Source organism: Carassius gibelio, chromosome B17 (assembly GCF_023724105.1).
Source record: "Carassius gibelio isolate Cgi1373 ecotype wild population from Czech Republic chromosome B17, carGib1.2-hapl.c, whole genome shotgun sequence".
In the NCBI taxonomy this organism is placed as follows: domain Eukaryota; kingdom Metazoa; phylum Chordata; class Actinopteri; order Cypriniformes; family Cyprinidae; genus Carassius; species Carassius gibelio.
In genome coordinates this window covers 17,723,413-17,735,518 of record NC_068412.1, presented here as the reverse complement: position 1 = coordinate 17,735,518, position 12,106 = coordinate 17,723,413, and the positions used below count along the sequence as shown (strand labels likewise).

General features: G+C 43.3%; 1 protein-coding gene across 4 annotated transcripts in view; it reads right to left on the bottom strand.

Annotated features, from left to right (window-relative positions):
* wdpcp (WD repeat containing planar cell polarity effector) overlaps positions 1-12,106 on the bottom strand; it is a 61,361-nt gene that overhangs the window by 27,259 nt on the left and 21,996 nt on the right. For all 4 annotated transcript variants that reach the window (XM_052581186.1, XM_052581188.1, XM_052581189.1 and 1 more), the window contains 5 exons: positions 7,045-7,095; positions 4,838-4,908; positions 4,413-4,472; positions 3,133-3,247; positions 719-855 (listed from right to left, as the gene is read on the bottom strand). In XM_052581186.1, the coding sequence (XP_052437146.1) occupies positions 719-855; positions 3,133-3,247; positions 4,413-4,472; positions 4,838-4,908; positions 7,045-7,095 (434 nt within the window). The remainder of the gene's footprint in view (positions 1-718; positions 856-3,132; positions 3,248-4,412; positions 4,473-4,837; positions 4,909-7,044; positions 7,096-12,106) is intronic.

The following is a 12,106-nucleotide window of genomic DNA, read 5'->3' as shown; positions in this document are numbered from 1 at the left end:
AAACCTTTGATGTGGGAAAACAGTGTGTAATAAGCACACTGAAAAACTGCTTTGTGTAGTTAATGCATCTCAAATTTCAAATGATATTGTGTTTTCAAAAAAGTTTTTTTTTTCTTTTTTATATTTACTTGATGCATAACAATTACAGTATAAAAGCCATTGACAATGATATCCAACTATCTTCCCATTAAAAAAAAAAATAAAAATAAATAAATATATATATATATATATATATATATATATATATATATATATATATATATATATATATATATATATATATATATTATAATTTTTGAAGGTTTCTGTGATTGAATTAACAAAAATAAATACGGGGGAAGAACACATTTGTCAGGCTTATAGAGATGTACTGTCATAAAGGATGTGATCTCTCTATAAAATAGAGGAGAGCTTTATGTTTGGACCTGATGTTCCCCACAGGTGTGCATTAGAGAGGAGCTCCTGTAATCACAGTGTTACCTGTCCCAGTGGTACAAGAAAGCAAGTAAAGCCAAGCAATTATTAGAGCTAAAAGCCCAGTGGAAAGAGCCAGACTAGCCTCATTAAAGCTTTTTAATTGAAAGCAGGAGAGGCTGTGCTGCCTTTCTTCCTAAAATGTGCTAATGCGTGTGCATTGAAGAGTGTGCATGTGAATGTCTTTGGGCGAGTGTTCAATAGATGTGTGCATAAAAGATATGTGCATGTGTATGTGTGTTACCTTAATCTCTGTAGCTGTGAGTTTCTCCATGTGTCGTGCTAGCTCAGGTGAGCTCTGGCTCTTCCTGTTCAGGTAAACCTGACACACCTGACTCCTCTCCATCAGTGAGAACAACAGGAAGCGATCGCCAATCACCGCTGAAAACCGCAGAGAAAGGTTAAAGTTCAAAACTCATATGACCTTCTGAGACTACAGCTTGACTACAAATTGATTCAAAAGCTAACTCTCTTGTAGAAAAGCATTTTGCATTTATAGCTAGAGATCATTTCTTTCAAACAATAACGTCCCACAAAATCTCTCAAAATATTTGTACTTCATGGAGGGTACTTACCTCTGACTTGTACTGTTTTAATACATACCTATGACATATTTATTGTCCAAAAATATTTATCTAAACTTAATGATGAGGACATTTAGTCCCCACAACATAGGTAAGGTCTGACTCACACACAAAGAAATGAACAGAATGAATAATTTCCATAAGTGTTTGAGTCAGGGCAGTAGTTTAAGTGACTAATAAGGAGTCACAAAAGAGAGAGAAAGAGAGACTGTTAAGCCTGTAGGGTATGCAGCTTTTTTATGGTAAAGAGAGACATATGCAGGGAAACTGTTGACAAGCTCTCCACACTGTGATTAGCAATTAGCCTTCCCTTCCTAAAAAATTAATCTGTTTATGAAACCAATTAAACGGCAGAAAAATTAATACAAGCCATTCGGAGAAGCAGGTTTAGTTGAGGATGATATTCAGGACTAGAATTTCCAACCTTAACAGCAATTAGAGATGGAATATCAGCACTACTGCAGTAATTATGAATCATCTCACATTCAAGCTTAAAAAGGGAGCTCATTTCAAAGGAACAGTGTGTTAAATGCAGTAATTTTACCATAGTTTTACTTTAGCAAGTCTTCACAAACAAAGAAAAAATGCACATTTGCTAAATATTTTGAAAAATGAAGCTTAAATTGCTGAAGTACTGTGCATTAGTAAATGTCATGTATTTCTGGAAATTAAAAGAATAATTTTTGCTTAAAACCAAAGATTTTAGTTTAGCCACTTTAAGAGGCTCAAGAGTGATTTGGAAAAGCTAAATGTAAAAAATACACTCTACCAAATTAAAACTGATTATTTAAATGACATATTTTCCCTTTGGAAAATAAAGACAAAAATGAATACTCAGCATGCTTTTAACAGATTATAAAAATTCCAGAAAGCATACTGATGTATTAGTGTTCAGTAATCACGGCCAAATTAAGAGGAAGATTCCACGATAATCCTTCCAAAAAAATGTCCAAATTTGTGTCCAGGGGCTAGTAAACAGGTTTTGGAACATGTGAGCAGCGGGTTAAACCAGAATAAATCAATAAATTCCTCTAAATCTGCTTAGTTAGTTAATACCCTATTCCTTTAAAACATGTTTACAGCGCTGTATAAAATGCTTACAAGCAGTGATATTAATTTCTAGAAAAATATAATACAATATTGGATAATGGCGGTATTTTGGTTCTTAAATTGTAGGTCATTATGTTTTGGGCATTTCAATACCAACATAGTTTTTACCTTAAACCACTGTTAAGAGTTTCTTATACTATACAGATATTCCCAAACACCTCTCTTGTCATTGTTTGGCTGCCCATTTACATCTTAAAACATCTTAACCTGTGACTGTAAAGATGCAGTACCGATCATTTGTGGGTCAAAAATGTGTGAACTATCAAAGTTTCTGATTTCTCTCTTTGTACTACAGCACTCACAAAGTAACTTCATCAAGGCCAGAACAGGTCGGACTGCATGTGTGAAACTAACAGAATAAGTGACAGATGCAGAAGCCCTCCTGGCTCCCCCACCCTTACACTCACTCTCTCTCTCTCTCTCTCTCTCGCTCACACACACACATAATTACTCTGGTAATTAGGGGCTCTGGGGGCCTGAATGGCACTCTATGGGGGGCTACTAGGAAAAGGGAAGGGGTGGGCTGACAGAGTGAGGGAGAGAAAGAGAGCAAGAGAGGTTTGTCAGGTATCTAGAGACCTGGCACAGAGAGCATTAGCCATATAAGCTCTAAACAATACATGATATGAGAAAATAATTAGCAGATTTGGGATAGTGTCCAATTTTACAAACCAGAAATAAGACAAGGAGGCATGCCAGATTCCCTTGAGATTCAGAAGGAACCTTGATGTGTACGTGTGTGTGTGCTTGTGTCTGTGCCTTTCGAACTTCCTTTGGGAGTAACAGAAGAGGGAGAAACAGAAGGTACTGGCGTTTCGTGACCTGTGGGTGTGCATGCCGCCCAGGCCCATGCTGGGAAAATGAGCAGTGAGCAAAACTGCAAAGAGAGGGGAAGAGACAAAAAGAGGAGAGAAAGAAAAGAAAAGAGAGAGGAAGGGTAGCGTGCAAGTGTGCATTTACTCACCGTCACTGATGGTGTCAGCAGGTAGTCGCCCCACCAGCGTTCTGTCAATAGCCACCCGTTCGACCTGAGCTCCGCCCAGGAAAAGGGTCACCAACACACCTGATCTCAACAGCAGCTACACACACACAGAAACAGACAATGACACAGTCACAATGCTTCAGACTATAAGTATCTAGAAAACTACATTCAAAATAACTGTTCACACTGACGAATGAATATTGCTTCATATTCTGCCAAAACTTACTTTCTTCTGTGGAACACGCAAGAAGATATTCTAAAGGAAGTTTCAGTTCTTTGGATCAACATTAGGAAAGTCAAAAATGTCAAGCTCCAAATCAAAACACTGATCAACTCTTGCACACAAAACTATATAAAATATGATGACACAAACTTCAAACATCAATGAAGAACCAATAATTGGTGCATTAGAAGTTTGGACACCATATTTGATGTAGCGTTTCAAATAATACTGTAGCGGCTTTAATTACTCCTTTTATCTCCAGAAAAAAAATTAATAATAATTAAGGCAGAAAAGAGGGAAAATTATGCCTTTAAAAATATCTGAAATATCAAATATTCCCAAATTGTTTTCACATCCGTTTGGAGATTCAATTTGAAAATATAATTATGATAAAAAATTTAAACTATGATTAACTATAGAAATCCACAACTAATTATAAACGATCTACAGCACATTTTTAAAGTCACTTCAGTGTCTTCACTTTTTAGGGCTAGAAGTTTTGGGTCCCTCTAACTTTCCATAATGCGGAAAAAAACAGCTGAAATAAATCTTCTTTTGTGTTCCACTGTAGAAATTAAGTGGAATGACATAAAAATAAACGATGGAAAACATCTTAGGTTAAATATCCCTTTAAAAAATGCTGGCTTATAACATTTTGACTGAAATAAGGGGGAATTTCATCTCTATATCGTGTCAACAGGCGATAAAGGTCACTGTTTCTGCTGCGGTGCAGGAAAAAAACACCAAAAAAAAAAAAGGTTTGGTCTCCCTGACCTTTTAAAATGTCTGAAATCAAGCACTTAGGTGCCAAAAATGTATGCGCACATGGCTGAAGAATCCATCCACACTGACCAGAAAACCACTGGGCTGCAGTGATGTGCTTGGAAAGGGAATCTTTTTGATCCCAGAGATAAATTCCCCTAGAGTATTTGACACAAACAGTCTGCATATGCTCGTTGCCTGACCTCTGCTACACGAGCCAACTCATGCCAAGAAGGCCTGATGCCTGCTGGGTACTGGTGCATGCTGGGTAAGGTACCTGACAGCACTGTTTGCTTCTCCATCTGACTCTCATGACCGGGCATGACTGCAGCAGCTCCTGAGAGAAAGAGAGACAGAGAATGTGCAGTAGGAATGAGTAGATGCCGTCTGAGCGTTTTCAGGGTCAGGTTTAGAAGGATGTTTCCAGTTTCAGATATGGAGAGGCAACAAAAATGAGCCCGAGTCGGACTGAACAAAGCTAGGTTTGTGTGAGTGAGCCAGAGGCAGAGAGGGAGAGCCAGCTCACAGTCCCAATCATCCCCCTCAAATATCCCCCACGATGACAGAGAGGCACCCACACAGGTGCTGAGAGCGAGCAAGCAGCGAGAGAGGTCGGGGGATTTTCTCCTTCCTTATGAAAGAAGGGACAGACAGAGAATGCTCCTATTTGTTAATCGGACTGCAGGAAATGTAAACAAATACCTCTAGCTCCTTTAGGGCATCGCGCAGCTTCTCCGGGCGACGGTTACTAAGGAACCATGGGTAACCCCGACCTGAGTGACAGAAAGAGAGGAAGAGAACATGAGTATGAAATGCAACGTCATCTGCGGCCAGAAAAAAGTAATAAAAGACAGCCAAAAGAATGTGTTTTTGTGTTTTATGGGGCTTTTTTAGGGTGAAGAGGATTGACCCTGAAATACAGCTCCACCTGAGGTCACTCTACAAATGAATCTGAGCTGACAGCTCAAGAGTTAAATCCACTCATTTCAATCCTGACGATGATTTGGGTACAAACATATGGGACACATACAAACAGGAATGAATAGGAAAATAAGTTGTTAAAATTGTTAAAAATGTCTTATCCCATTTGGCTTCAAGTTGAAGGACAGCCCTAACTCTAAACTATTGCAGTTTTTTAAATAATAAATGATAAGGTATATTTAATATTAATATATAGTACTACAGTAGTATGGTGGATTTAAAGTTGTATGGTGGTTTTAAAATTTAAGACTTAATTAATTTAAATAATTCAAATTTTATTAACATTGTTAAAACTTTGTAAAAATTTTTACATATTTATATACATTGTAAAATATTTGATTAAACAAGCTCAAAAAAAAATTCCATTTGAATTCAAGTATTCCAAATTTCAGTCCTTTTTAAAGCAAACTCAAAAATAAACATTTTCCCTGAATCTACAATGCAAAGCATAGATAAAACTTCCTCTTTCTTTTAATGTTTAAAACATTTCTTTATTTTCATTAGCTAAAATATTTACTTTCATGATTTCTCTCATGTTCTAGACAGAATGGATTTAAAAGCGTAATATTAACTAATAGCGCAACAGAGGCTAAATTCAGTGTAACGCTGCAGTCTCATTCAATCAGCGCTCCCTGAGTTAGCACAGTCACCCGAGGGAAGAACTCAAAGTTACCATAACATATTAAACACATTAAATACGGCACTCCAAAATGCCTCGTTCCGCTCACAAAGCCCCCCAAATTTCCGCTTAGATCTCAGTCCCTGTTTCCCTCTGGAGCAAACCAGCGGAGGGAAAAAAAAGAGAGAAAGAAACGTTAATAGAATTCTCGGCTGAGTTCAATCTGTGAGTATGCGTTTGCATTTATGCATTAATACGTTCATCTGGGACAGGGACCCACGGAAATGGAGGAGGTCTGTTATTTGTTTTCTTAAAGATTCCGCAATCAAATCCAATCAGTTTTTTTATTATTATTCCTACACCATTAAGAAACATCTCTTGCCTTTTAGGAGTAAGAGGATGCCGAAATAAATGAATGCAAATGAATGAGAGAGGGTGGCAGACGAGCAGGACGGGGGCGAGAGGGGGACGGGTCTGTGTCTCCTGATAAGGTTGTTTGTGTTTCTCTCGAGGGCGACGGGAGTTACCCCACCAGCAGGGTGAGCGGGTAGGAGGTAACTGGGCATTACAGTGGGAAGACACTGGCCATGCTGGCAATGAACATCTGACAACATCATAACTCAACTGAAAAAGAGAGTCAGTCCTATAATAACCTACATTAAAAGGGGCAGAATTAAGCTGTACTTCTGCTAAAAAGCCTAGAAAAATGCTGTAATTGTTCAATGGTTAAATGTGAAGCCAGAGATAATGTTTGATCAAAACATAAAACAATAAAAACTTACCAGAAAATAGTGTGTTTTTTTGGACATACCGTGGTAAAATCACTGTATTCTTCAAAGTGTTACATGGATATACAGCAGCTATCATTCAACACTGTACAACACTGTACCATGGCATCAACAAAACACTTTTTGTAAGGGACAACTGTTGAAGACCTTAATGAGGTCTGAAGAATTGTTATAAATATACATTTCCTGCGCATAAAGCTTGATAAAGCACCATCACATTTTCCTTCATCGTGACTTGCAGCCTTTATGCAGTGTTTTTTCATTCCATTCTTATTCATTAATGTTGCGTCAGACTCATGAGGGTTAAAGAAGGAAGGGAAAGGTGGAGGGAAAATGGAGTGATGTTTAATAATTGTCAGATTTGCGCTAATAGGGCACTTCACTTCCCCGGAATCTGAAGCACAGTTTAAATTAGGAATCGGATGAGTGTTGCTTCAGTAACATGCAAACCAATGTTCTTAAATAATGAGCTAATATGATCAGTGACACAAAGGTTAATTGTTTGATGATGGATTACTTACTGTCTGCAAACTGCTGTTTCTCATTGTAGTAATGCTGATCTGTAGAAGGGGCTGCACACAGAAGAAAAAAAAACATTTTTATGATTTTTGTTTTCTTTAGAAAGGATGCAAAAATGAGTTGCATATACAGTACAGTAAGTGATGTACATATGTAGATGTTTTGTCTCTGGGGAGAAAGAAAACTCAATGAAAACATACAATTGTATGTATACAAACATACATACAACAATTTTCACATGTTAAACTACTAAATTTATCCACACTAACAATATTCAATGACGAATACATCACAGAAGCACAGAAACTCATGAACTCACTCCCACCACAGTAGAAATATATAAATATTTTTGCAATAAAATTATCCTGCTAATGCAAATTTTTATAGCATAGCATAATTTGGCAAAATAACCTCCTTGATGGCTCCTTATTGCTCTCAACTGACACCTTTGTCAACTTGGCAATCAAGTACACTCATTTTTAATAAAACTTTGGTGGCAGTACTGTTATAGAGAAAATTACATCTTAACTGCAGGACAGTTGTAACATCACAACACATATTAAATATATATACAAATTTGGGATTATTACAGTGTTCAACATGTAATAGTATATTTTTACTATGAATTTTCATTAAGATTGAAAGTCTGTTTCTGGGTTAGGTTAAAACTATAAAATCTGTAAATAATTAATTAATTTATTTATTTTAAGAAGCAAAACAAATGAAGGAATGGTAAGACATTTCAGATACATTTTTAAGTAAAAAAAAATAAAAAATTAAATCCTTGCCATGTAAAAGTGCCAAAAGTGCCAATAGTTTAAGCAACACCCATATGTGTGTGTAAACACCCTCAAGTGTCTTTCTCAGCATATGGTCACTCAATTGTCATCTCGCCCCAATGTGTGTGTTTGTCAGAAAGAGAAAAACAGTGTCTCATACAGTGAGAGGGATAGGTATGAAGACAGACGGAAATGACTGAGGGCAAGACAAAACTCCTACTTTGTCAGCATGCTCTCTCTCCACTGTGCTATAGTACCATACATTAAGCCCCATCTCGCCCCAGAGTCCCAGATCTCCAGCCCTCAGCGGCCCAGCCAGACGACCCCCTTCCCTGCCTTGCTCTACAGGAGCCCTGCCTCTCTCTGCTGGAGGCCTGGACCTGCTGGACAGCTCCAGGATTACTGCTGCTAATCAGATAAGGGCCATTCTGCCCCTGCCTGCCCCAGACACACACATCTGGTACGGGATAGAGGGGTGGAAAGAGCCCCCTTTCCTCATAGAAGCATGGGTCTCCTTCGCCCTCTGCTGGAGGCCGTGACAAACAGCAGATACCACAATCGAACAATCTCAACTTCAGGAAATATTCAATTTTATAGTGGCTGCATAATATTTACACTACAAACTACAGCTTAGTTATAAATCAGGTGAATTAATAAATTTTATTCATGTTTGTATGCTGTTTTTACAGATTTAACATTGCAACTTTGATCTCTGTTATCAATAAACAGTAGGTATGAGAAATAAACTAACACTGCATTATTGCGTTCCCCTAAATTCTTGATTCTTCAAATCAATGAGTGTCAGGGTTCTGTCACTTCAGGTTAGTAGTGTTCATGGTTTTGTGACAGAGCCCTGATACTCTCCTCATGTTATTGTTTTCATGTGAGCGCGCGGCTTCGAGACCGCTCGAGCTGTGCGCTCTTGTCTGCGTGTCCTGTTTCATGTTGGAGCGTGGTGTTCGGATCCCGGCACTCATGTCTTGCTGAGTTTCGGTTTCGTGTCGGGGACCGAGCACTCGCGCTCCATGTTCTGTTTTATTGTGGCATTGTTGCACACAGCTCGAGTTATCGGCTGTGTGCTTGTTATATTTTGTCTTGTGCTGTCGCACGCAGCTTAGTTTTTACTGGCTGCGTGCTGTCTTGTGTGAACACGCGGGTTATGAGCTTGCTCATTAGCTGCGTGTTTGTGTCCGATTCGAGCACATGGCTTGCGATTGGTTTGCTGGCCATGTGCTTGTGTTTTTTGTTTTGTGTGAGCACATGGCTTTTGTCTTCGTTCCTATGTGCCATGTGCTCTCGTCAATTGTCTTGACCCCTCCCATCTTGTTACCTGATTATTGATATAATTTTCCCCACACGTGTTCCCTCGTTAACCTCCTCATTAGCTCCCTATTTATTGCCCTTGTGTTTGCAGTCTGGTGGCGAGTTCGTCGTCGAATCTTTGTCTGTGTATGCCTTGCCTTGCCTTGCCTTGCCTTGCCTTGCCTTGCCTTGCCTTGCCTTGCCTTGCCTTGCCTTGCCTTGCCTTGCCTTGCCTTGCCCAGTCAAGTTAGTCTGTTTTCCCCCACGGGGTAGTTTTTGTTTGTTTGTTTTATTTTTATTGCTATTAAAGAGCCCTTCTCTCTGCATCTTTGAGTCCTCGCCTCATCCCTCTACCCAAAACCCTGACAGGACGAACTCGCCAGTATGAGGACTCAGCGGAAGAAGGGCTTGCACTGTCCACCAGCCTCCACTCTCTCCAGCCCCCACTATCAGCGCATGCTCCAGTTCAAGACTTTGATCTCTCTCCATCAACAAGGGACTGGTGTGAGGGATTTTGCCCTGGAGTTCAGTGGGACTGCAGAGGGATTGGAGGTCAATGATGCGGCCCTCAAGGACCTCTTCAATTACGCCCTTGATGAGCCTCTCAGCTGGTGGAGTATGAGGGGGCTGGACCACCTGTCGTTTGGGGAATTTGTGGAGTTCTTGGCACGTTCCCCAGCTATGGAGGCTGCAGCGCCCCCAGAGGAGCCTGTTGAGGCTGCAGCGCCCCCAGAGGAGCCTGTTGAGGCTGCAGCGCCCCCAGAGGAGCCTGTTGAGGCTGCAGCGCCCCCAGAGGAGCCTGTTGAGGCTGCAGCGCCCCCAGAGGAGCCTGTTGAGGCTGCAGCGCCCCCAGAGGAGCCTGATGAGGCTGCCGCGCCCCCAGTAGTGGCCGACGACATTTCAGTGCCCCAGTCTCGGAGACGGAGGAGAAGGAAAAGGAGAAAGACTTCCCCCATCCCACATGGCCTGGAGGCCATTCAGGAGCCCACTGCTGGCCTGGAGGCCATCCCAGTTATGCACAAGCTCTCTGCCCTGCCGGCGCCTCCCAAGCTCCTTGCCCTGCCGGCGCCTCCCAAGCTCCTTGCCCTGCCGGCGCCGCCCAGTCTCCTTGCCCTGCCGGCGCCGCCCAGTCTCCCTGCCCTGCCGGCGCCGCCCAGTCTCCCTGCCCTGCCGGCGCCGCCCAGTCTCCCTGCCCTGCCGGCGCCGCCCAGTCTCCCTGCCCTGCCGGCGCCGCCCAGTCTCCCTGCCCTGCCGGCGCCGCCCAGTCTCCTTGCCCTGATGCCGGCTCTGTTTAAGCTCCTTGCCCTGATGCCGGCTCTGTCTAAGCTCCCTGCCCTGATGCCAGCTCTACCCCTGAGGAGTGCCTTGCCGGCTTTGCCCTCCCTATCCGTCGGGGTCCCTGTTTGGCTGGAGGCCTCCTGGTCTCTCCGTCTGGTTCCACCCTGGTGGTCTGCCGGGGTTCCTGTTTGGCCGGATCCTTGCTGGTTCGTCCCTCCGGCTCCGCCCTGGTGGTCTGCCGGGGTTCCTGTTTGGCCGGATCCTCGCTGGTTCGTTCCTCCGGCTCCGCCCTGGTGGTCTGCCGGGGTTCCTGTTTGGCCAGATCCTCGCTGGTTCGTCCCTCCGGCTCCGCCCTGGTGGTCTGCCGGGGTTCCTGTTTGGCCGGATCCTCGCTGGTTCGTTCCTCCGGATCCGCCCTGGTGGTCTGCCGGGGTTCCTGTTTGGCCGGATCCTCGCTGGTTCGTCCCTCCGGCTCCGCCCTGGTGGTCTGCCGGGGTTCCTGTTTGGCCGGATCCTCGCTGGTCCGTCCCTCCGGCTCCGCCCTGGTGGTGTGCCGGGGTTCCTGTTTGGCCGGATCCTCACTGGTTCGTCCCTCCGGCTCCGCCCTGGTGGTCTGCCGGGGTTCCTGTTTGGCCGGATCCTCCTTGGTCCGTCCCTCCGGCTCCACCCTGGTGGTCTGCCGGGGTTCCTGTTAGGCCGGATCCTCGCTGGCTCATCTCTCCGGTTCCACCCTGGCCCACTGCTGGGACTCCTGTACTGCCTGAGCCTCCTTGGCTCAGCCCTCCCTCCCCTCCCTGGTCTCTTTTATTAACTTATTAGGTTTTTCTTTTTGCTTGACTGGGCCCCCTTCCCTCCCTCCCCTATTTTGTTTGTATTTTGATTTCCATGTCTTGTGTTCTGTTGTGTACCAGGTTTGTATTGCCATGCCTGTTCTGTCTTGTTCCTGTCTAGTTTTTGGATGTTCCATGTTAGGGACGCCAGGTGGCGTCCCTTTTGAGGGAGGCTAGTGTCAGGGTTCTGTCACTTCAGGTTAGTAGTGTTCATGGTTTTGTGACAGAGCCCTGATACTCTCCTCATGTTATTGTTTTCATGTGAGCGCGCGGCTTCGAGACCGCTCAAGCTGTGCGCTCTTGTCTGCGTGTCCTGTTTCATGTTGGAGCGTGGTGTTCGGATCCCGGCACTCATGTCTTGCTGAGTTTCGGTTTCGTGTCGGGGACCGAGCACTCGCGCTCCATGTTCTGTTTTATTGTGGCATTGTTGCACACAGCTCGAGTTATCGGCTGTGTGCTTGTTATATTTTGTCTTGTGCTGTCGCACGCAGCTTAGTTTTTACTGGCTGCGTGCTGTCTTGTGTGAACACGCGGGTTATGAGCTTGCTCATTAGCTGCGTGTTTGTGTCCGATTCGAGCACATGGCTTGCGATTGGTTTGCTGGCCATGTGCTTGTGTTTTTTGTTTTGTGTGAGCACATGGCTTTTGTCTTCGTTCCTATGTGCCATGTGCTCTCGTCAATTGTCTTGACCCCTCCCATCTTGTTACCTGATTATTGATATAATTTTCCCCACACGTGTTCCCTCGTTAACCTCCTCATTAGCTCCCTATTTATTGCCCTTGTGTTTGCAGTCTGGTGGCGAGTTCGTCGTCGAATCTTTGTCTGTGTATGCCTTGCCTTGCCTTGCCTTGCCTTGCCTTGCCTTGCCTTGCCC